The 25,926-nt window shown below is 41.8% G+C and overlaps 1 protein-coding gene across 1 annotated transcript; it reads left to right on the top strand.

Annotated features, from left to right (window-relative positions):
- The first annotated feature begins 3,118 nt into the window (after positions 1-3,118).
- On the top strand, positions 3,119-6,449 carry pou3f3b (POU class 3 homeobox 3b). The gene is given in 3 exon segments (XM_063877434.1): positions 3,119-4,340; positions 4,343-4,959; positions 5,297-6,449. Coding segments are annotated over 3 exon segments (1,299 nt in total). The 5' UTR covers positions 3,119-3,757; the 3' UTR covers positions 5,396-6,449.
- Positions 6,450-25,926: the final 19,477 nt, after the last annotated feature.

The following is a 25,926-nucleotide window of genomic DNA, read 5'->3' as shown; positions in this document are numbered from 1 at the left end:
AGTTGTAGTCACAATTAAAGAATAATAACGAACTCATGTGTTTTGGTAGTGCAGGATTCGTTACTGTGACGCGTTACCGATGCTGCTGCTGGCCCGGGACACCAAGCCTCTTTTCATCTCGACTCCAGTGCACAAACATACAGCTTAATGCGACTAGTGTTCCCCCCTTTTATTGGGCTCACCATGGCTACCAAGTGCTGGGCTCAGAAATGCACTCCCCATCCATGGAGGAAAAAGGAGTTAACCCGTGAGAAAAAGAACCCTCAGCACCGAAACACCAAACCACTTCTGAACAGATTTAAAGTTGTGACAGACACTGGAATGATTATGGTCTGCCATTCTGTGCCCGGATCTCTTTTTACATTAAACCAATCTGTCGTGTTATTGTGAGTTTTCTCCACGTTTCCAGCTCCAAACACAAACAGTTTATAAAGGACAAACTGGTCAGTTTTCATTACCATCTCGGGGTATTTATGAGCCGTTTCTACCTTGATGAGTGCAGCTGAAGAACGACCAAGCTGCTGCATATAAACTTTGCAGATCGATTCATATTAAACTATTTCATATTGCACTTGCCTACGCGATCCCTTTGGAGGATTCAACCGAGGGGTCTTCTCACCCTCCCTCCATCCTTCTCTTCCTCGCTCCCTGCTTAAAATGTGATTGATTGCACTTTTCTTCCGTGGACATTCACTACAAAACAGCACAGCTTATCCATCTGCCCGCTATCTATTTAAAAAGCAGGGAAAAAAGAGGCGGTTGCGGTGCAAGCAGCGCCGCGCGTGTATTGATTTTTACGCATCCAGGGTAAAAACGCATTTGCCATTTGGTTAGAAAATATATAAGAGAATATGATTGCGCAGAAGTAGGCTGAAAGCAGCGAGCAGTCTATAAGGAAGCAACCACAGTGGAGCAATGCGCGACAAGGTGATAAACTCCGACATTCCTCAAGCGTAAAAAGAAATCCGCATGGATAATTGTTGACTTACCTTGCGTCCAAGAAAAGGGAAATAGCTTCACATTGTTCATATGGAGGCTGTAAATGGTTATCTCCCTTTCCTACGACTCGGTGCGCCCTAAGATTTTCTTTCCTCTGCCTCAACTGAGCAGGAGCACTCCTCGGCTCCCGCTATTATTTTCACTAAAATATATGAAAATTTATGCAAATGAAAATCAGCACTAACTGTTCGTCTCTTGTTATACTTGGGGATGATTTTTTTCCCTCTCCCCCCTTTCTTTCTTTCTTTTTTTGCATACAAAATAAATGAACTCCCCCAGCAGGGAACTTGGGGACCTTTTATAATAAACAAATAAATAATAAACACATCATATATCAGAGGAGTGCGTTTTTTTAGTTTTTTAGTTCTTTTTATATCCCCGCGCTGAGTTGATTTTGGGGAGTATTTCTCAAATGGCTTTTGAATCCCCTATCATATATGTTATATTTTATTTCATTTTGAGGGGTTATGTTCTCCTGTGCCTTGTGTCACTGTGCTGGCCGCCTGAGACCCTCTCAAAGCGCGCAGTGTGGATTGAACAGCAGTAATTTAGACAGAAATCCTCACTGTATATTAATGAATAGAGGGCCCCATGGTTCTGGCCCCTAGCCTGCCTATTCAATGTAAACAAATCCACGAGGCTCCCTCGGTTTTGAGCCCAGTCCAAATTAAATCTACTGGGATGAGAAAGGGGTGGAGGGTGGGGGGAGTGGGGGGGGGGGACTGGCATGGAGTACACAAGAACTGTTCTGCTTTATATTTGCCCTTAAATCCCTTTTTGCAATAAAATCTTTGCGCTATCTTTGATTTTAGGAGCTTATGAGCCGGTGTTTGGGGTCACGCACGACATGTAGCGCTAACCTTTGTACATACTACGGTTAATCCTGCTGAGGATCACCTGCCACAGGCCTTGTTTTGGTCAGGTGGACTCAACAGGCTGCTGACACCCTCAACTCAACCAATGGGTGCAGTGGGAGCTGTATATCTGGCACTTATTACCACCCATGGGTGCGTCCATAGGCACAGTAACAAAGGGCCCATTCATCTCTGGGGTTATGTGGTCATCTTGAGGGATGGTGTGCATTTTAAAGGCTATATCTCCCCCTATTTTCTTTTTTCTTTCTCCAGCACCGCCACCCGGCACACACAAATCCCCTAAGGACTGCTCAATTTGCCCCTTGTTTTGGTTGCCACTTTCTCTTTCACTGTGCTTCACTGAGGTTGCCTGTGCGCACGGCGTTTCCGCATGGAAGCATCCCTGCTACCTTGGCGCGTTAACTCCTGAGGATCCGAGATGGCACACCATGACATGCACTTCCTCTCCAAGCTTTTTACATGTGCTGCTCTGAGGTTTAGTGTCATGAACAAGCAAACAAACAAACAGTTATTAAGTGCTAACCATTGAAACACCCCAAATGTCCCTTAATAACTTAAGTTAATATGACAAGATAAGTAATGTAGTGAACTTTTTAGTATTTCCTGCATGTTTTACAGTGGCCTGTAGGGAATTAAACTCCCAACTGTGGCAGTATGGATACCTTATTATTACACAATCAGGTCATACTACTAGATAATTGTTAGAAATTGTTATTATTGTGTAAAATTTAACAGATGTTGGATACACTCTCGTGCAAAAATGTGTGTTTGTAACGAGGATATTAGAAGATGCAACTATTTAAATACAATTATAAGCATAAACCTTTAAAACATGTGTTTAAATATAGAAAAAAGCATATGTTTTTTAGAATAAAAGAAATGCCCATCGCATGAACTGACTCTAAACTAGAGATCACATTTTATCGAACTCTTTTATTTACCCCTTCACCCCTGTTTGTGTTCTAATACCTATTTACTATCAAGTTGTGTTCCCCGTTTTGTTTGGACTGCAATTAAAAATCAGCCAATTGAAACAGCCGGAAGGAGGGCCCGTGCGCCCGGAGCAAGGCTGGCGAGCCCTGCCAATCACACCCCGGGTAGCCAATCAGCGGGGACGCAAGGGGTACACATCCGCGCGTCGACGGTTCTCGGGGAGGGGGGCGGGACTACAGGGCCTGTCAGGGAGAGAGAGAGAGAGATATAGAGAGAGAGGTGGAGAGAGAGAACAAGCGAATGAGAGAAGAGGCTCGCGAGCAGCGCCGCGCACTGTTGGATTGTACTTCATCGGGAGTTTGCGGTTTGGCAGGTTTATATACATCAAAACAGAACAAAGAGAGGCTCTACAGTGCTATAAAAGAAGAGAGAGAAAAGAATAAAGCGAGGGAGAAATCTCGGCGACTGAATTACAAAAGGACTCTGCTAATGTTTTTCTCATCCAAAGGGGACATAAACTGGGACTTTGTACACTGTGGAGAATTTGCAAGGCTTTTTGTTTGTTTTTTGCAACCTCCAAAAGTTTGTATGGGACAACGCTTTTTTTCCTCTATATTTGAATTTTAATGCTCACATTTCATCCCAGTGCAAAACTTTCTAAGCGGACTGCACATGGTTTTCAAAGGGCTTTTGAAAACCTGGGATTTTACTCACCGATATCCATGCACAACTGAACTATAATGTTGTAAATACATGCGGATTTTACTCAGTTTTCTGCCATCGCTTTTTGAAGCTTTTTTTGCGTTTTTACGCGAGTCGATGGTATTGCCAAAAACCTACTCGTACTTTTAAAGTTTGAATAATTCATGAGATACAATTTGCCTGCTCGAAAGAAGCGACTGTAAAAGGGAGGGGGGTTATCCACAAACATATTCATAAGGGTTGACGGAATGGCCACCGCGGCTTCCAATCCTTATCTGTCCAGCAATAGCATCTTATCGTCCGGCTCCATCGTGCACTCTGACTCCGGCATGCAGCCGGGCAGTGCTGCGGTTACGTCAGGGTCTGGGGGCTACAGGGGAGACCCCTCAGTCAAGATGGTACAGAGTGACTTTATGCAAGGCGCAATGGCAGCGAGCAACGGGGGACACATGCTGAGCCATGCCCACCAGTGGGTGACATCCCTGCCGCACGCCGCAGCGGCAGCCGCAGCAGCCGCGGTAGCTGCAGCTGAAGCCGGCTCGCCCTGGTCGTCGAGTCCCGTCGGGATGACTGGCAGCCCGCAGCAGCAGGACGTGAAAAACTCCGGCAGAGACGACCTGCACACGGGCACTGCGCTGCACCACAGGCCCCCTCACTTAGCTCCACACCAGACTCACGCCGGGGCTTGGGGCAGCACGACAGCGGCGCACATTAACTCACTATCCGGGGGACAGCAGCAGCAGCAGTCGCTGCTCTACTCCCAGCCGGGGGGATTCACTGTAAACGGGATGCTGAGTCCGGGGAGCCAAAGCTTGGTCCACCCGGGCTTAGTGAGGGGGACACCCCAGATCTGGACCACGGCAGCCACCACCACCATCACCACCACCAGCATCCGCATCACCAGCACCACGGTGGCGTCAACAGCCACGACCCGCACTCGGACGACGACACGCCGACCTCCGACGACCTGGAACAGTTCGCCAAGCAGTTCAAGCAGCGGAGGATCAAACTGGGCTTTACGCAGGCAGATGTCGGCTTGGCTTTGGGCACCTTGTACGGGAACGTTTTCTCTCAGACAACCATTTGCAGATTCGAGGCTCTGCAGCTCAGCTTCAAAAACATGTGCAAGCTCAAGCCTTTGTTAAACAAGTGGCTAGAGGAGGCCGACTCGACCACCGGCAGCCCCACAAGCATCGACAAGATCGCGGCGCAGGGGAGGAAGCGAAAGAAGCGCACATCCATCGAAGTGAGCGTCAAGGGGGCTCTGGAGAGCCACTTCCTAAAATGCCCCAAACCCTCGGCCCAGGAGATCACCGGCCTTGCGGACAACTTGCAGCTGGAGAAGGAGGTGGTTAGAGTGTGGTTTTGCAATAGGAGACAGAAGGAAAAACGGATGACGCCTCCAGGAGTGGCGCAGACGCCGGAGGATGTGTACTCTCAGGTCGGCAATGTGAGTGCAGAAACACCGCCCCCCTCCATGGACTGCAAAAGAATGTTCAGTGAAACATAGAGCAGCACACCAGAATATTTTATATGAAATTAAACTGTTTAAAAAACGTACAGACTATCGCCAGGATAGCATTTTTTGATACTGTGATTGTGAGGGAATATGAATGAGACTGCAAATGTGTTATCTATTTTTCACAAGAAAACTGACAGAAAGAGAGAAAAAAAAACAGCACCTTTCCCGTTTTCCTCCCAACCCCCTCAGAAAAACGCACCGTTAACCTGCTTCCAGGCCCTGAAATGTCTTTACCTAAAAGGTTCCTTCTGCTTTTTTCTTTCAGGGGCATTTTTTAGTAGATTACTTAAAAGATGCAAGTGAAGCGAGCGACCAGAGGGTGACAACTACAAGTTCATTCCACCAGGTAATTTTGGCGCATTAAAACACACCAAGAAGAAACCAAGTATTGTTTTATTCTTTTTTGCTCTTCCCTCCTCCAACAAATATTCCCTCTCATTATCCTGTGTTTGATTGAAGAAACAAAGGAGCAGGCATTCTGTATATTTAGAAATGGGACTGAACCGCCTTCCCTGCTCTAACAATAACAAGAGGGGGGGAAACTGCAAGAATATGAACAAGAGTGACATCCACGACGCTTCCGTCATGATTTACAGCATTTTTGTTTTTCTGAGATGGACTGCATGGTTTCATTCACACACACGCGGAGGATTAGGGATTTTTTTTGTCATGTTGAGGCCTCAAAATCCCAGAAAGAAGAGGAAAACAGGACCAGGACTGTCCCCTGATCTCAAAGATCACACTCCTTTTTTGGGGGCTTTTTGTTATTATTTAATGGACTTTGACACCGTGAGTGGATTTCTCCTCGTTTTTTCAACAAATAGAGCATAAGACATTTGAAAAGACTTCAACTGCACTTATTTGAGAAAAAAAAATTGTTGCCAAGTGTGACTGAGTGGGTGCTGTGGATATACTATTATTGCTGCCCTTTCTAAGCAGTATTCTTTGGTAGGTTTTAATAAACGAAACTCTGTAAAGCCGGCAATATAGATCACTAGATCAGAGACTGATCTGAGTTATTTACTTTATATTTTTCATCAGAATGACTTGTTTTAATATTTTATTCGGAATACGTATGAATTATTCCAAACGGTAATTTATTTCCTCCTCCAGGAACTTGTGTAAAATGCTTTCCCTTTTTATTCTTGTTTTACCTTAATTTCTTTCTTACATTTCTGTTGTTGCCCTTATTTGTTTCATTTTGTATTATCGTTTCTAAAGGAGCACAAATCATCATAAGCTGACATTGACCGCTGTTAGGTAATAAGGGTATATTTTGATGTGATAATTTGATTGTAATTTAATTTCAGTAGTGGTTCCGTACGAGCTGATTGAGACACAATAAATTTGTTAGAATGAAATGCAATCATCCTGTGTTTGGAGATTTATATTCCTATCGCATATAAGCTGAATTTTTGTTCTTCCTTTTTTGCATGCAAAAGCTAATGAAGAAAATGGTGGACTATATTGTCCCAGATGAAGCAGCGAGCTAATAATAACATGCATTAGAATAAAGCACAACAAAGACGCTTTGTAGAGGGGAACATAAAACCACTCGGCCTTTTAAACAAATTAAAAAAGCATTTAAAATAGCATGTCGGTGCTCATGAATAGGCTTAAATAAATGTCCAGCAGCATTGTTACCATCATCCCATAACTGTGTGTTACCATTGCAATGAAACATCACGGTCATCTGCATGCCGGCGCTATGGGTCTCCTGTTTGTTTACATCTGCTACCTTCAGGGCCTTGGGCAAAAAGCAGGAGCCCTAGACTCACCCTGCAGCCCGAACACAGTGCAGTGTGTGTGTGTGTGTGTGTGTGTGTGTGTGTGTGTGTGTGTGTGTGTGTGTGTGTGTGTGTGTGTGTGTGTGTGTGTGTGTGTGTGTGTGTGTGTGTGCGTGTGTGCGTGTGTGTGTGTGTGTGTGTGTGTGTGTGTGTGTGTGCAGAAAATAGCAGAATTATGTGAGGAAATTCAGACATATGACGCCAATAATGTAGGGGTTGTTGTGCGTCCTAATGTCCCAACAGCCTGTTATGTCATATCTATCTCATAGCGCAGATCCTGCATCCCATAATAATGATACACACGTAATTAATAGTCTGATTCGCGCACTCGTCAGTGCAACAAATCTGCAAAATAATTGATTTACGCACAAAATTGAATTTATAGCTGGGCTGCGTTTGAGTTCATGCAGGGTTGTGAATGCCTTAAACACACTCCCAAAGGTGTGTTTTCAGGTGTGTGTGTGTGTGTGTTGACATGTTGTGTGAGGGTCACACCGATTATTGATCCTGTGTGTGCACAGCTGAGCAGGCTTTAGTGAGGAGAACATCTCGAGTGAGCTGAGGTAATGTCTGCTTGTTGTGTCAGGACTTTGGACAGCCTTAGTGCGGGACAGGTGCAGGACACTATTCTCAAAAAGGGGCTGATAAAGTGCGCGTGAGGTATTATTTACTTCCCTATTAATGGTAAAATCAATATGTTGGCAGTGTCAGTATTTTATTCGTTACATCAGGATTCGTCACGGCTGCAAGAGGCAAATGTGTTCCTGGGATCCAAACTTTTTTTTTTTCTTCTTGAGTTGTCTTGCTCGCCTATTCAGCAAAACTCACAAAACGTGTCCTCGCGCTGCAGGATTTGAATTTCGCGGATGATTTCCCATACTAGTTGCTTAGCAACTGAATTCAATGATATAGAGAAGTGGGCATCATTTTTCTTTGTCTCCATTAGTAAAAGTGGCAGCAGAGACACGCTATATGTGCAGTCCTCCAAACTTTCCATTTCCCCGCGTGTTTAAGCAAAGAATGTGGTGAAGGAACCAGAGAGAAAAAAAATAGGATGCTATTTAAAACAACACAAGGTTGGATTGCTTGTTAATTATATTTTTCAGCTAATATTTTGAGCATTTAAAAAAATAAACGTGCAGTGAGGCTCCGGTTTGGCCTCGTGCACTTCCACCCAATGCAAAGTCACATGACCTGTTAAAATAAGCAACACTTTTTGTTCCTTGCTGCAAGATGACTATAAAAACATCCCATAAAACGAACTTGTTAGCACTGGAAAAAAATCTCGTAGCAGCCAGCAGCTTGTAGGAATATCCAAATCTGGAGAAAGATTTTTACCAAAGGCGACACAAAAAGAGTTTCAAATCTCATAATGGGTTTTGGTTCGCCTATTCTTCAACAGCTTTGCCTTTTCCATGGGTCTTCAAAACCATGTTGGCAGCAGCATGGGTGTGTGTGTGTGTGTGTGTGTGTGTGTGTGTGTGTGTGTGTGTGTGTGTGTGTGTGTGTGTGTGTGTGTGTGTGTGTGTGTGTGTGTGTGTGTGTGTGTGTGTGTGAGCACCGGTACGTGCAGGCCCGAGGAGCTCTCTGCTCTCGTGCTATTGATTGAAGACGCGCTCATTAAAGCCGCCCGTTGTCACACACTCTGCTCTTTAAAACAAGACTTCAGCAGGGTGGGGGGGATTTGTCCCATAAAACACAATTTATAATTCCTTATTATGATTTTTAATATTTTACTTGGCAAGCAGAAAGTCTCTGGCATGTCGTAACCATAACATATAATAAAAAATAATCTCTTAGATTGTATAAATCTTCCTACTTAAATCTTCATAAAATAAAATGAATTATACTTTTACATTTATTAATAAAGCAATATTACACTTTTATAAATAATTGTGTATGCTTCAAAATGTAATATGTTTAATTATAAGGCTACATTTTAATAGTTGCTTATAACCCACTTTTAATTATATATAAACTGGTTGTGTTATGCTTATTTCTGGGGTGATTAAAGCTATATGTTAAGGCTGTTTAAACTCTTATTATAAAAACTATAAAGTATAATAGATGATATTCTCAGTTTGTAGGTGATATGGTAACCTGGTGAAATGTGCATGTACACAATGGTTCCCCTCATACTGTATTTAGTCCACGTGTTCAGCGCATGAATATGGATTATTCTGAGCTCTTCTCCACAGGGAGCCTTCCTCTTCCACATGGATTTATCTGTGCTGCAGAAAAGCTGCTCCTGTCTGCAGTGACTGCTGACTTCTGATCAGTATTATAACTGTTATTTTTACAGTAAGTATCGAGGCTCTATTTCTTTGATTCACCGTGTATTTGCGCTGTTGTCATTGCGCTGACTCCATAAGTAATGAGGCTGCGGTGCCAAACACTGGTTCTGCTATTATTACTATTATTATAATTATTAAAAGTATATTTTTACTTTCTTAAGCTCGCACATTACAAATCAAAAACCAGGGCTTGCCGTGTGTATTGGTTTTATTTGGGCTTTTATTTGATTTCATCTTTATTTAATTAATACTTATAACAAATTCAGGTGAACTTAAAAAATATACACAATTAGCCAATCCCTCATATTGAACCATTCATTTATTGTTATTATTATTATGGTTATTATTATTATTTTATTATATTTACGGCACATCTTTTATATTGTTCGACATTAGGATATATAAAAAAAGACATTTAACTCAGTGTCTGAACAAAAGGCCTATATTTAAATTTTCAATACGTTTTTGTGGCACAAGAAGAAGAAGGAATAAAGAGGAGGACGTTATAAAATATGACGTGCTCTCGGGGGTTTCCTCTATAAATCGTGAAGGTCATGGTTTTGTGAGCAGGCAGGATGGATAGGTAGAGGAGGAGGGGTGAGGAGTGTGTGTGCAGCTTCAGCATCTCATCTGCCTGTCTGCATTTCAACAGCAGTCTCCCCTCTATCCAAATGCGCCTGTAACGCAACAACATGAGTGATTGCGCTGGATTTCATTCACACATTTATCACTGACAGGCTACTCTTATAAACCTACATCATTTTTTATTTAGATATTCAAATGGAAAGTAAGAGTAAACCTTTAAACTTTACTGCTAACATGTATTTTACCATTTAAACGGCGCGTAGGCTACATGACGAAAAAACAGGGGAAACAAATAATAATCCATTTGTAAAGTTCTTCATTTGATTTAATTACTTTCTTAGTTCGTAGTGAGGTTTAGTCCCATTAATGTTCTTATAATACTTTTATATGAATAAGTGCATGTTGAGTTTTTAGTCAACTTTATATTATGTAAACAAAAAAACGATATGGATAAATAATATTCCTTTTTGGAACGTTCAGTCTCAATTTTGGCTTTTTGTACTTTACTTTTTACTCTCTTGTTATCGATTTACTATTGTACAATATACTGTTGCACACACAGACACAGACAAACACACACACACACATACACACACACACACACGAAGTTTTTAGGCCGGAGCACTAACCCCGTTATGTCTCTTGAGTAGACCCTTCCCCTGTTTATCCTCCTACACGGATTAAAACAGAATAATAACTTAATAACGACTTTTGCATTATTATCTGATTATAGAAAACGCCTTCTCATAAATAAGCAGTTTGTGTTTGTTGCGGAAATGAAGCAGCTTTAAATAGAAGAATCACTTCAATAAAAGCGTTTATTAATATCGTCTTTATTCCCAACATCACACCAATTCAAAATAAAAAATCCCTAATGATCATTTCATTTTTTCCACGATAGAATAACACTATAATCCAGTATTTGGAGTGGACTGGATGAGACGCACAGCAGCAGGGCTTTCCTGCAGCCGCTTCCCTGACCTTACAGCGCCCCCCAGTGGCTGTTTAAGCAGGCTCATCTATTAAAACGCTCCTGTTATTATATCCTGTACAAATCCATTGCAATAATTCATTAATTAAGATAACATTTACATGTAGTTTGGATTGGAAAGATTTACATGCTGCCACTTCACATGTTTGTGTTATTTTTAAAGAAGTCCTGCAGGGGGAAAAGCTGAGAACTGTACCTCCAACTTAATTCAAGGTATTTATTATGAATAAAAACTGCATTGTTTACTACTTTTGTATTTGACAATGCAGACTTTATTTGAATTTCAATTGCATGTATCCTGAATAAATAGCATTTTTTATTTATTTAATTTAAGTTGTTTTAGTTCCACATGTGACCACTGCCTTATGAAACATATCCCAAAACATTTTAAAGAATATTTGGATTTATCTGAATAACAATTTGAAACCACTTATCCATCAATTTCTATTTCTATTATCAAAATTAGCAAATTTGGAAGTGAGTGGTTTTCATAAGTCAAACAAAAGTTGCTTTTATCTGTTCAAATAATTGAATTTAGCAGTGTCCTGTGCCTATGTGCAACAAAAAAAAAAGAAAACAGTCCATTTTTGAGAAACAGGTGTTTATTGACATAAATAATAAGTGAGATCACGTCTTGTAAAGTTTTAATGTGTGTCCTATACATTATTCTAAACATTCTCATTGTGGCTGTGCTGTTTACATCTTATACATCTGAATGTGGCGATTTGTATTCTTCAGATAAAAACTGATACAAAAATACTCCTACTTCTGAAGATTCTCCATTTAGGATTGACGCTTCTTATTGCACAGTCACATTTTAAAGCCACTTTCCACCTTAATGTTTCTCTGCAGCTTTTGTCTGAGCATGTTCTCGCATCTTGGTAAACACGTGCCCCCCCCCCCCCCCCCTCCTGCTGATGATCCCCATGAAAGACTGCTGGCCCGGCTTTATTGGTTGCCATAGGAACCAGGAAGCTAGTTAGTGATCTTTCACATCTTGTCCTGTTTTTTTATTCGCGTGACACGAGACACAGCTCTTCAGTCAGAGCACATGTGCATTGTGCAAGAGCGGTACAATTATAGGAGTATTGCGAGAAAGACTCTGATGGGTTCATAATTCCCCCTGAGGGTTTTATGGTGGTAAGGGAAGGTCTTGTTTAGTCTTACATGGTGTATTTCAGATGTAAAATAGCAAAGGATATGGTTTAGTTAGGTGAAAGTAGAACAAATTATTTCAAGTTTAAGCAACTCAAGTATTCCTTTTTTCAAACTTGCATCCTAGATTTTATCATCAATTAGTAGCTTTAATAAAGGGTCAACTCCTCCTTTAGAAAGAATGAGTTACAAATAAAAAATACTCAGGATAGCATACCACCAAATGGCATGTGTCCATAAAGTTTTCTTTGAGCAAATTGCCTCGTGATAGCAGTGCAGCCTGTGATGTAAAACTTCCTTGGTCCCTTCCCATAATCCCTTTCCACCGGGGTCTGAACCCAGCCGGGTGCCCGCATCTCGCAGCGAGAGCTCGGGAGCTCCCAAAGCCTCGTGTCAAAAAGCATTTCAAAAGGACTCGGAACACTGGTGGGGACTGACGCCCACAGCCGCCGACGGGCCGCTGCCAACCATCCCTGTTTGTGTTGGCTCTGAAAACCAGCGTGCACAGAGAGGGGTTCAGAAGGGGCCAGGAAGGACTTCGTAACCTCGGAAAGTAGAAAAGAAAAGAAGAAGCAATTTCCCAAAGATGTGCTAAACTTCCACTTCTATCTAGACATGCAACAAGGAAGTTATACTTTAGATGTTGAGGTGTTTAAATCTATTTTCAGGTACTTGGGTATTTTCATGTTCTGCTACTTCGTACTTCTACTCCATACAACTCAGAAGTAAATGTTGTACTTTTACTCCATTACATTTATTTAATACCTTTAGTTGCCATGCAGATTTGGATTACTGTAATGATGTGAAATATAATCAACCCTTAAATCAGACTGTAGTTCACCTGCAGTAAATCAGCAGCTACCCTGCAGTATACAAAGTCATTCAAACCAGCTGCACCTTTACCAGCTCTGAGAACACTTTAATGATCAATAATTATAAAACATATCAGAGATATTATTCTGAAATGGACCAATCAGACAATGACTAATTTTACTGTCGCTACTTTAAGTACATTTAGATGAGAATACTTTCTAATTTTACTGGAGGAACATTTTGAATTCAGGGCTTTTACTGTGACAGAGTATTCCTACACTCTGGTACTTCTACTTTTACTCAAGTACAAGACCTGAGTACTTTTACTTTACTCAAGAACAAGACCTGAGTACTTCTACTTTTACAACATCTTAGTACTTCTCCCACGTCTGTATGATATTTTTTTTATGAAGAGTTTTCTTGTGTGTGTGTGTGTGTGTGTGCATGGGAAGGAAACAGTGTGTGTGCCTTGTCCTATCCCAGCGAGCGTCCCGGGTGTGACGGATCTCAGCAGCAGACGGATCGATGGCGGGGGTGGGGGGGAACAGAGGCGGGTTGGGTCGGTCCTCAGGGGTTCTGCAGGTGACATCTCCTGCTGCAGCCCGCCCGTCCGGCCAGCAGCTCGGGTCAGATATCCCAGCAGGCCGTTGGCTCTGGCAGCAGTTACCAAGGTGACAGCATGTCAGCACGGCCCCACAGCTCCACTGAGGGCGGGGGTGGGAGGGAGCTGGAAGCCCGATGCATCACCAGCTCTGATGGGTTTGTCAATACTGCTTAGATCCAGGGGGAGTTGGGGCCCGTCGTGACACAGTGGGCCCCTCCAGAGAGCTAGCACACACACACACTTACCTGCACACACACAAGTATGCAGAAGAAAAGCATGGTGTGTGCGCAACATATGAAAGAGACACACATATCAGGATACACACACCAATTTGAAGTGTGGTCACAAGCAAAAGCACATTTAGGAGGACTTTATAGTGTCTTTTTCTTCCTAAAAGTGCAGATACTCCACATTATGTGAGCGTGTATGAACAAAAATACACAATTTGTACAATACATGCACTTAAACATTCAAATAGACATACAGCATGTGGATAATTTGTATGTTTTTTTACATGTTTTGACTGAAAAACACACACCACACTGCATACTTGCATTCACGTTCTGGCACAAAAAAGCAAGAAAGAAATCAAATGTAAATTACATGCATAGACAAACAGATGGAAGCACTCATTTACATTCATTACATATAGACTTATTCTCACCTTAAAGCCTGAATCAAAGATCGAACTTTTCCTAACCTTAGCCAAATATGTGTCTTGATAACATCAAAACCCAGAATCACTGATCAAAATGAGGGATACCTACTTTTAAAATAAAATCCCAACAGCGTAATCTTCCCTGTAGGTTTTTCTCACAGCTGCAAACATTTTTAAATATATTGTTAAACCTGCTGAAACAAAAAAGTTATCCAAAAAAAATGTAACCTCGAAATATAATAGGCTTCAGACGATCCTTTCCTGTCAGTATTAAAGAGTAAAGTTAGTTGATGTCTTGCACATTAACTGCAAAATCACTATACTTAAAAGAGTGTTTAGCCTGAATCATAGTTTTGGATGTTGTGGGGACCTGGTTTTTGTCCACAAATGGAGAGTGGGTCCTTAAATGTCATTCTGTTTCCCGGGAAAGGGATTTCTATAGCTACACCTGCAAACACACACTAGCATGTACATTTGGCCTCATACACCTAGCAGGAAACGTGCAAATATTCAGTTATGGCTTTATTTCACTCAACTTTGAGCAAATAGAAGACATGAAAAGCAAGTGCATTGTCTCATTAGCATGAACACACACACACACACACACACACACACACACACACACACACACACGCACACACACGTCTGACAGACTGTTGTTTGCAAAGACTGCATGGATGCGTGGATTAAGCTGTTGGTGCAGGAGTGGAGAGCGAGCTGGCAGATAAAAAAATGAGAGTGTGCTGCAGGACCAGGGAGAGGTGAAGGAAGAGAAAGACTCTGTATCTCATTAACCCAAGCACAGAGAGGGATTGGAAAAGCAACATCAGCCACGTTTGGCTCAGGAAGGGCTGGGGGGGGGGGGGGGGGGTGTAACCATTTCTAGGCCAGGGGTTTAATAGATTACTAATGATCAGCCACAGGTATTTCCGAGTTAGACATTAGACGTGGGTTCCAAAAATAAGATCACTTGCTAATCCGTACATTTTCAAGCCCTCTTTGATAAGTGCATATGAGCAGGTTATGCATGTTTGTTGGGGTTGGGGGGGGGGTTTACAGCTGATCTTGGTGTGGTGAGGTGTTTAAAGAAGGTGCGAGGACACACGCTGATGATTCCTCTTATATTCAATCTGACCAATCCTCTTAGCAGGAGAGACTTGAGCTGTGCCTCCCCAGAGAAGTCTCTCTTTTTTTGTTCCTTCAACCTATTATGTCAATGTTTAATGCCTGAGGAGGGAGAGGTAGAAACATTAGCTTTGGCAGAGCGCGTTTGATACTGCTGCAATGACGGTTCTGGTCCAAGGGGGGATGAGACATTTAAAGCTGGACAAGGGAGACAAAAACAGGGTTCAATATAAAATACTATCATTGGTTTAGTTTTAAAGGTCACACCTATTATGCAAAATGCACTTTTTGCAGTCTTTTATACATAAATATGTGTCCCTGGTGTGTAAGGAGACAAACTGTTCTCATCACAAACTGTCAAAAAATACAACCCTCTCTCTTTTCCTCCTTACCCACATTTCTAAAAACGGGGGTACAAACAAGCTGATCCAGATTCACTTCGGTTATGATGTCATATGGAAATGTTGGCTGGCTTAACATTTAACTCCTGGCAACATCCCGCCCACGTCCCAACCTATCGTCCCACATATACAGTGGGCGAGCTGAATCCCCTCCACAGCTATGTGTGTGTGTACTCAGCAAGATGTCTGACGCTCCAAAGGGGCGTGGCCAGCAGCAGCTACTTCATTTAAAGCTAGTCACACAATCTGCACTTCAGGCACAGGGCTGAAATAGAGGGGTATGATGCATGCTACAATGGGGGATCTGTGTGGTATTTTGAGCAAAACACTTCACAGACATGTTTTGTATGGGCATGGCTAGTGTGACGTCAGGAACCGTTAGGAATCACTTCCGTGTCCATTAGCATTTTTAGGTCACGTAAACAACAATGGCTACAGCACAGGAACCGGTCACTTTTTATTAGTTGTTTTCAGCGTAACATACAACTTTACACGTTTTGCTCATGTAAATAATGTTACAAAACACCGGGAATGTCTTCGAAACATAGCTAGACAGGTTAGTGAATTTAGAGTTGGAAGCTAGCGCTAGCTATCTAATATAAACATAGGCTGTGCGTTGCTGATTGTCCTTTAGCTGTCTTAGGGTTTGATGAGGGTTAGTTAGTTAAAATGATGTTAAGTTCCGTTCAAAGTTCATAGAAAAATGAACTTTTTCACTTCTTTTGAACTAGTTCATACACAACACTGTTAACATCTGACGTTTGGCTAGCTAGTAACCGCTAGCCTGCTATTATTGTTATTATTGTTCATCATTTGAGATCCAAATTACCGTATCAACTTCAGCCATCTCTTCTTCTCTTTCTCATCGAGGGGAAATCGGTAAAAAGAGATGGTTTTGTCGACATCATTTCTGTTACTACAACACGGGACACAGTACTACACCATTTTACTGCCACTGACAGTAGTAGAAACCATTAGACTGTTAGCGAGTGGACACGGAAGTGACTTTTTTTATATGATGACGTAGCGACTAGCTATCCCCATAGTATGACCCTACAATATATTGTTATAATATAGTATAATAGGTGACTTTTGTTGACATAATTTATGTCAATGACTTACACAGCTGTAAGTCATTGACTTACAATACAATACATTACAGTTTGGTTACTTTACCATCGACCTAAATGCAGTTTAGGGTAAAAAAAATAATTTGCTTCAGTAACTTTCAATTAATTAATTTACATTACTGAATAAAACACATTCTAGTTACCTGAGGTTACAGCACAGTACTGGCTGCAACACGATCACACATTTTATTATCATAAATGTATTCTTTTGGAGGGGTCCAAGCTCAGTGTTACTGGGGCACCTGTTGGCCCCACCCCCAAACACCCGCCCATGGAGTGCTGCTGTCACTTTCTCGTGGTTGTTGTGAAACTACATCCTAGCTTGATTCAAACAGCTTCCCGTGTGGCGCCTGAACGCTCGTCTCTGCGACGTACACATCAGCAAACACAGAGGTTGCTTGCACTCAAACACTGGCGCCATTCGAATGGCTTCCGTCGCCGTTTAAAAGCTTTGCTCACTGAAATAAAAGTAATTAATTGGTGTTATACACCAAGGACGTAATTATCTTTTCCAGTAACTGGCACATATTTAATTACCAGTAATTGTTCCCCGAGCCTTGTTCAAAAGTGTTGTGCGCCAGACAGTTCTGATATATTATACACTAATCCTGCACTTGATACTCAGTCAATTAGGAAATGTGTGTCAAAGAGCAATCATGTAAACAGCACTGTGGAACACACACACATCCTTCTGAGACTACGTGGGCCTTCGTCAGTGTCCACACACACACACACACACACACACACACACACACACACACACACACACACACACACACACACACACACACACACGTGACTGCTCTGCACTTTGTTTCCCTCCTCAGGGTTCCGATCACTACCTATCCCGACCCTTCCTGAGGTGTTAATGCCTGCCAGATTGGAGGGAAAGTAATTTGAGATCATTTCGCAACAAAGGCCGCAGATACTGATTAACACGGGGGGCTACTTTCTAGCCAAGTGGCGCGGTCCCATTTAAAAAAGCGTCAGGAGCTAAATTTACTCCCCTGTGCCGCGGGGTGTGTGGGGCCAGAGGCTACAGTGGGGCCCTTGAACATGAGAACAGGGTTTAATAAGTAAACAGGAGAGGCAGAGAACAGTGCTTCTGATCAGGGCTTATTTGCCCAGCGAGCCCCCGGTACGCGCTGCTAGCTGATTAGCCCTGCCGATTGTACCTTGTAATTGCAGTGCCTTGACCCCCTCTAGGCAAATATTAGATTTTAGTGGTTTAACCTTTCCAATCGTCAGAGCGGGGGGAAATTGCCCGACCAGATGTTAAGGAGCCCAGTGGTGGGCTGCAGCCCTTCTGATCAGCGGGGGGAAAAACTTGCAGATTGAACCTTTTCTTTTTAATATTGTCTCAATTTCCTCTGGTATTTCAAGCTGATTTCTCGCAGCGGTTTCCTTCCCCGAGAAATGCACCAATCTTCATCCGTTCGTCTGATGTCAGGTTATAAGTGAGACATATTATTTAGAATCAGTCCAGTCACAGTCATTAGTGGGGGGACAAATGATGAAGCGATCAATGGTAGATATTAACCCAGCAACTAGTTCAATCACTCCAGCAATTTGTCACCTGGTGAGACGCATAATGCTACTGGAGGAAATGTGACTTGCTTATATTTTAAAATCTTATTTTCTACCTTTAAAATGCAGTTTTTCATTGTGCAAAAACAGGAGAAACAGCAACATGGTGTTATAGAGACTCCTTTCCATATGTAAATTGTTCAATTTCAACCAAATAAGTTTTCGAGCAAGACTTACATTTGAAGCCAGTGAACTTCATGTTTTCATTTAGCCATCAGTAAGTTGTCAAGCCGCCTCACATTCCAGCATGAGGTCAAATGAGCAGCAATTATACAATCAAATTCCTCGGATAAAAAGCATTATTCTCCGCCAAATCCCTCTGTAACTCAGCAGTGATTGATGTGCGACAGCTTGCTCGAAGATGAAATGGAAACAGTATGAAAATCTATTCCTTAGCATGGAATTCCCCAGACTTTTTTAGATCAGGCCCGGCATTTAAAAAATTCACCCAGATATGTAAATCTAACTCCACAGCTGTGCCTGGTTTCCGTTATTCTTCAGTGCCGCCAGAACAGAAATCTATGGATCCTCTGGAAATCCATCCCTTATTTATGATATACAATCTTATATGTGGTACAACTTTAATACTGAGAGGAAACTGATCGACAGAGTCTGTAGGCCTTTAGGGAAACCTTTCCCTCACTGCAGTGTGGGACCATTATGGGAAACTCTTTGGGATGGGTCAGGACGATGGTGGAGGGGGCAGCGGAAGTTTCTTGGGTCATTCCCAGCCGTTTTCCAGAGATCTCAGGTTTCTCCCCGTCCAACGTCGGACCCCCGATCCTCTTCCTCCCCGACAGGCCCCGGCTCACCCCGCATGTAATAGTTTCCTTCCTCCCCTCACCTGAAAAAAGAGTCGGATGGGAAGAGTCATCTTTTCATCCCAGAGATGGACTGAAGTAACCCCTTCAGCTGGAGAGGAAACCCAATACTGCCTCCAGCCCGCTGTCTGAGGGGACAGGGTGAGGGGGAAAAAAAAGGGGGGGGGGACAAAGTGGTTCCATGTGAGGGAAGTCTGGGAAAGACAGGGATCGACACCCTGATCACCCCTCCCTTTGTCTCCCCTCCTTCCATACTCACCTTACAGATACCCATCCTCTGATCTGTGGAGTCCGCTCTCTATTATCCTGATTAGAGCACCACAAACCGAGGACCCTCAGATCTTTAGGAAGCAGTCAGCTAGGGTTTCCGATTAGAAGCCAAACTCATATTTAAATTAAACTTTCTTTAAAGGTCACCTATTATACTATGTTTGAACAATATATTATAGGGTCACATCTCTACAAATCATGTCTGTGAAAGTGTTTATTTTGCCTGGAGTTCAATGTAAAGCCAGCCCACATTTCAGATATGACGCCAAGTCCGTAGAAAATCTGTATCACCCCCGTTTTTAGAGATGTGGGTAAGGAGGAAAAGAGAGAGGGTTGTATTTTCTGACACTTTGTGAGTCTTCTTACACACCGGGGACACATATTTATGTATAAGAGACATCAAAAAGTGCATTTTGCATAATAGGGGACCTTTAAATCGTAACTTTTAAGCTGGCATTCCCCTGAAAACTTGAAATACTTTGACTACACTGATATAGATTGTATATTTCTCACTTGAGTGTTTTATTTAGCTTCATTACATATTTGTTGTCTTTCCAAAAGCATCTTAAATTCCCTTTTTTGGCTAATATTTTCAATTTCCTGTTTATCTTCTATGTGTCTTCCTATTTGACATTATTTTCGAACTTTTATTATTTGCTTCTGTTCTTAGTATTGTTTCCTTCCTGCTCAACGAGTTTCCTTAGTTCTATTAAATCGTAATTTGAGCAACTATACTAACCCATTTCTTGTTGCTTCTGCTGTTCTGTTGTCTTTATGCCTTGCTTTCTGTTCTATTTTCTCCTCCATTTTTCATTGTGCAATTGTAGACTCAGTCACTGTCCTCTCTGTTCTAATCTACTGTTTTATTATGAAAGGCTCTCACACTTCTTTCTGAACCTGCTGCTGCAACAGAAGCTTCTCCTCTCCCTTCAGGTACCTTTCTCCCCTGTGGAGCAGCTCTGAGGAGGGGGAGGCTTAATATCTGCAGACATCTATGGCCGGTGCCCAATCTGTTGCACGGCTCATTCATTTCACGCACTGCCAGAAGTGCTTTGTAATTATCCTGATATTGATGAAGGCTGATTCCAGCAGGTAATCACAAGCAGTTCAGCTGTTTTTACGCATCTCAGCAAAACGTCTCTATCCATTACCAGTGGCAAATTAATTTCCACTCAATGACCATACTTGATAATTTACAAACTGAGTGTGTGTGCGTCTGTGTGAGTATTTGTAGAAGAAGGGGGATGAGTAATTCCTGGCAGAGCACTGAACCGTAGCATATATCTTGATTTATCTCACGCTAAGATAACTGTGTGAGCCCGGCACGACACAGTGGACCGTGGCACCCTGCTGCTTCATGTATCTTTCTACACTTTTTACTATATAATATTAACAGCAAAGTAGTAGAAATTATAACAATAATGCTAGTTTTGTTATACTTATAGAAGCAAAATACATTTCAAAGAGGGTATAGGAGTTGTGAATTGCAATAGGACAAAGAAATGAAACCGGAATAGCAATTAGAAAAGGAAAACAGGACTAGAATGGGAATAGGAAAGAAATAGATATAAGCGTATAGGAACGGAATAAAAACAGGGAAAAACTCACATAAAGAGACGGCTAGAAATATAAATATGTGTACCTATGAGGAAAAATGGGACTAACAAAAACTGGTATTGTTATTCCCATTGAGTAGAAATATACGAATAAAGGTATTCAGATTCTGATAGTGTGTATAAATAGCCCTTCATCTTTTGTTAATGATACAAAATGATCTTAAATCACGTTTTAAATCATTTGCTTCCTTAAGGAGTTATTTTACTGATATATATATTGACTTCTTTTTGCAGATGGAGGCCTGCTGATGTATAAACTGAAGATCAACATGTGCTTCCCGAAGATATGCAGTGACTAAAGCTGTATGATTCATGGCATAAATGACCACTCGTACTTAAACACTCTTTACACCCTTCTGTGATGCATTGTGGTGCACTGGAGATCCTTTCCACCGCAGCACTAAGGGTAAATAAATACGCTTTAAAAGAGTAAATGAGCTTGAGCAAAGTGGCCCTTTGAGTCCCCATGTTTGTGGAGCAGCCATAATGGATTCTTTAGAGCCGTGAACGGTTTATAGGCATGACAGCCATGTTTCGGCACGATGGGCTTATCCCTACGCAAGGCGCTAAGGATATTAGGGAATCAGCGTAAAGCAGCATGGAAATGATGACTGGAGCAAAGCCTCAGCTCGCTGGTGTTATAAGCCCTCAATTCTCCAGCACTCCCTTCCTCGGGAAAGAGGGGGGAAGGCGCGGACTTGGCACAGCTCCACGGTGTGATATCCTCCGTTATTATCATCTCTGTTTGAGCGATACAATTAAAAGGATGTCACTCAATCTTGGAGAGGAGGTCAAGGAACACCTATTGTTGTGTTTCCTTCTCAAGAATTCCTGTTGTCATATGGAGATCTGTGGGAACAGTTGGACGGGAGCCAGATATCTAATGCCTGGCATCACCTGAAGCATTGATGGCACCTGCCAAGCATGAAGACAGACGCCCATAAGATTCCCTAAATTAATCCGTTTACTTCCACGTCATAGCATTGTTTCACCGCAAATCCAGCCTTCACCTGCCAACGTCAGCTTCTCTTAAACAGAAAGTAACCTGCGAGATGAATACATTCACAACAGGGTGTACCCACGTCCACAGTGAGCTCACCAAACAAATATCTCCTCCCATGGTGGCTCGCCCCAGCTGAAGGATGATTAATGTCCCACCTCTCACCCCCCACTGTAAATTAGAGACCACGGGTCGAAACCATTTTTCTTGGTGAGCAGCACGCTTGTGGCTAAAAAACGGGGCAAACACTGTTTATCATCCGCCTGACGACAGCCCTCCTCGGGGCAAATTAAGCACGCGGCCGTATCGACTGGCACGGGCCGGGAGTCAGTGCCCCTTCACTTTGATTAATCTCCCCGTGTTCCTGTTCCAACTCTATCAAAGTAATCTAAGTGAAGACACACAGCATTGATCTGTAAACACAGCATACTACTGTGCCAAAAACACACACACACACACACACACACACACACACACACACACACACACACACACACACACACACACACACACACACACACACACACACACACAGCAAAGAGTTTCTAGAGATTCCCCTCAAGGTGTTTTTAACCAACAGAAGTCATATTTGCATGCGTTATAATGGGAATTAATTTCTTTAATTGCAAACGATGAACACAAACCACCAGATTTGCAGATTTAGTTTCCTGGAAAAGAGATACCAGAATAATATTTGTGTACACCAAACTGGAATTAAATGTGATTAACAAGTAAACAGGTCATATATGTAGATCCTTATATTACAAATACTAACATTTTGCACCTATGTAGCTTTATTCAACCCAATTAAATACATGTATAAATACTGTTACGCCCATAGCATGTGACGTGTTCAAATATGCATGATGAGATGCGGAACCCTTTTAACGTCTTCCTCCTCCAGGTGCAGCAGAGTCTGACCCTCGTTGCAGCAACGCAGCACACCTGGGCAAAGGAGGGGAAGAAACAGGGAACACATACAGCCGTAACCATGCCCATTGGGATAATTAAGTACACAAACCCCAAAAACATATATTAGTCAATTGGTATAATAGAACAAAATAATGAGAAACAGAATATTGCCACGTAGGTTTTACACCTACAAGGAATTGGTCTCGCTGTTTGTTGCATGCAATAAAATTATTATGAGAAAATAAAATATATTTTAAATTTATTTTTGATATTTTAAGTACTGCAACAATTAAGAAACATAAATATAGAAAAGGAATTTATGGTAAAAATATATATTTTTAGAAGATACTTCAAATATATACAATAAGCAACTATTTGAGAGATTTCTTTTGTGCAGAATGTGCAAAGATATTGATTGGGGGTGTGCAAAAGTTCAGTAAGATGATTTAAAATAATAACAAACATATAAATCAAGAAGTGCTAAGTGAATAATGCTTCTACTGCAAAGCCATGTTGGTATAAATGTCTTTTCTAGCATAACCATTAGACATGTTTTGCAACGAGTCTCCATAGAGGAATGAAGAGAAGTTTGGGTAAGGTGGCAGGCAGCTTGTGCTCATCTATTCAAGGAGTCCACACAAAATGTTGTGTTAATCCATCTCTGCACTGCCCAGCACCGACCGCACCACATATGCAAAACAATCTGTTTTATGTGTAGCCTTGCCAGCGTGTTTGGCAGACGGTGACTGAGCATTTTTCATTGTGTTATTTCTGATAACTCATGTGGATCGGCTGCTTTAAATCCTGTGGCGTGACATTTACAGCACCCCTGCTATTGTCAGTGATTTGAACATGGAAGACAGATGGTGCTCACATGCAGCTCACATTAGACTGGACAGGGCATCAGAGCCTTACAAGAAAAAAAAGGGTTTCAGGTCTCTGAGGTCAAAGTGGTTTCAACTGCTTGTATGCAAAAAGCTGGTGCCAGACAAGGCGAACATGTAGAGTCAAAGTCTGAAACAATAAAGAACTGAATTACTGTAGAACTTCTAATAGACAATCGATTACGTATAATACTATATTTGAACAATATATTATAGGGCCATATCTATACAAAACATGTATCACAAAATACCAAACAGATCACCTACTGTACCATGCCTCATCCCCCTCTATTTCAGCCCTGTTCCTGAAGTGCTGGTTCTGTGACTGTAGCTTAAATGAATTAGCTGTTGCTGGCCACCACGTCCCTTTGGAGCGTCATGATCTCTCATCTGAAGAGCGGGAGAAACTCAGCTAACGCTGCCATGATTAAACGCCATATTATGTTCCAAACCACATCAAGCATTATTTCTGGAACAGTATGGAACTCAAACGTTTCTCTCTCACGGGTTTACCATAAGGAAAGCGGCTTTTATATTACACATTGTCTCTCCAGTATAGCGTTAGCTCTGAGTGTTAGCGATGCTTGCTAATGTAAACACAGACACACAGCTGGGGAGGGGATTCAGCAACACGTAAACACTCCTGCTAAGTTTGTTTGCACCTGTTCTGCTTAAAACCTGCACTCTTTCAAACTCTTAAAACAAGTGCTGTTAAAATATGAAGGCCTGCAGAAGTCATTTGATAACTTAAATTGGCATGACATTGAATTTGTCCTGCTGTACTCGTCAGTAGTTTGTAGCATAACCTTAGCATTGTGCTTCTGGCGATTAGATTTATGATTCGAAAATTGTAAAAGTAGGGTAGACATGTGGGGATTATCTGGCTGAACAAAAACGTCCATTTATCAGGAGAAATCGCATTGCTTTTTTGTCGAGGGAACCCTTGCACAGTTTACTTCCGGGTCGGCCTACAAAAACACGTCATCCCTGCACAACTCTATTGGGCACAATAGGTTGGGACGTGAGCGGGACGTGGGTGGGACATTACCAGGAGTTCAATGAAAAGCCATCCCACATTTCCGATATCACGTCAAGTCTGCAGCAAAACTGGATCTGCTTCTTCTTCTTCTTCTTCTTCTTCTTCTTCTTCTTCTTCTTCTTCTTCTGGCGGTTGGCAAACAACGTTTGGAAGCATTACCGCTACCTACCGATATGGAGTGGGAGTCTCGATACTAGTAATTCCAAAACAAGCAAAATAATAATACTAATAAAATAATTTAAAAATAAAAAAATAATAATAATAATAATAATTCTAAATTCGACTGATCAGACCAGTTCTTCTCAAGAAATTAAACAATAAACTGAAGCAAACCTCACTTGATTTTTTCTGCAGGATTGTATTTGTGTTTAAAGGCTCACTTTCTGACTCCAGCTCCTGGATGAGTTGCTGTTTCTGCTGGACAAATCTAGCACACTATTCTACTACATGTTCCACATTCTCTGCACTGTACATACACTACAATTACCATCAGCATGTTTCTTTAAAATAAATAGAGTACTACTTAACCCAGTATGCCCAAATCTCATCCTAGAGATTATGTTTTCCTCTTGAGTAGTTCTAGATGTTGACCTTGCTTCACCAACATACCTTTGTACACTATAGTACTTCCTCCTGGTGATAGCATTGCTCCAATCATTTTGTCATTTCCTCTTAGACTTGGCCTTGACTATGGTCTTAATTTCAGCCTAACTCAAATGTATATTCATGGTGACTTCAGATGACTCACATGCTTTCTTAGCATTCTTATCTGCTTGCTCATTTCATCTGACTCCTAAATGAACAGGAACCCATAGGAGACTGACGTTAATATCAGACTGTAACCTACTTATCATCTGTGTAATTTCTATAACAATGTCCTGTCTGGATTGAGAACTTGTGTGTTGAATACTCATCAGTGCAGATGCAGAATCTGAAGCAATTAGCACCCTATGCCTAGGCCTGTTACTGTCAACCCAGGCCAGAGCCATGAGGATCGCTACCAAATCTGCAGTATAAAAAGCAAGATCATTATTCAGTCTTTCTCTTTTACAGATCTTGAGACTAGGAATTACAAAGGCAGCTCCAACTTTTCCATCTTCTAATTTTGATGCATCTGTAAATATCATTATTTTGTCCTCATACATATCTCTAATATGACACTCTACTATAAAACTATTGATTTCCTCACACTTTTTTAATTCTAAAAGCTCTAGATCTATAAC

This window comes from Eleginops maclovinus, chromosome 24 (assembly GCF_036324505.1).
Source record: "Eleginops maclovinus isolate JMC-PN-2008 ecotype Puerto Natales chromosome 24, JC_Emac_rtc_rv5, whole genome shotgun sequence".
Taxonomy (NCBI): Eukaryota; Metazoa; Chordata; class Actinopteri; order Perciformes; family Eleginopidae; genus Eleginops; species Eleginops maclovinus.
The sequence above is the reverse complement of the archived record's forward strand: the minus strand, read 5'-3'. Positions and strand labels throughout refer to the sequence as shown.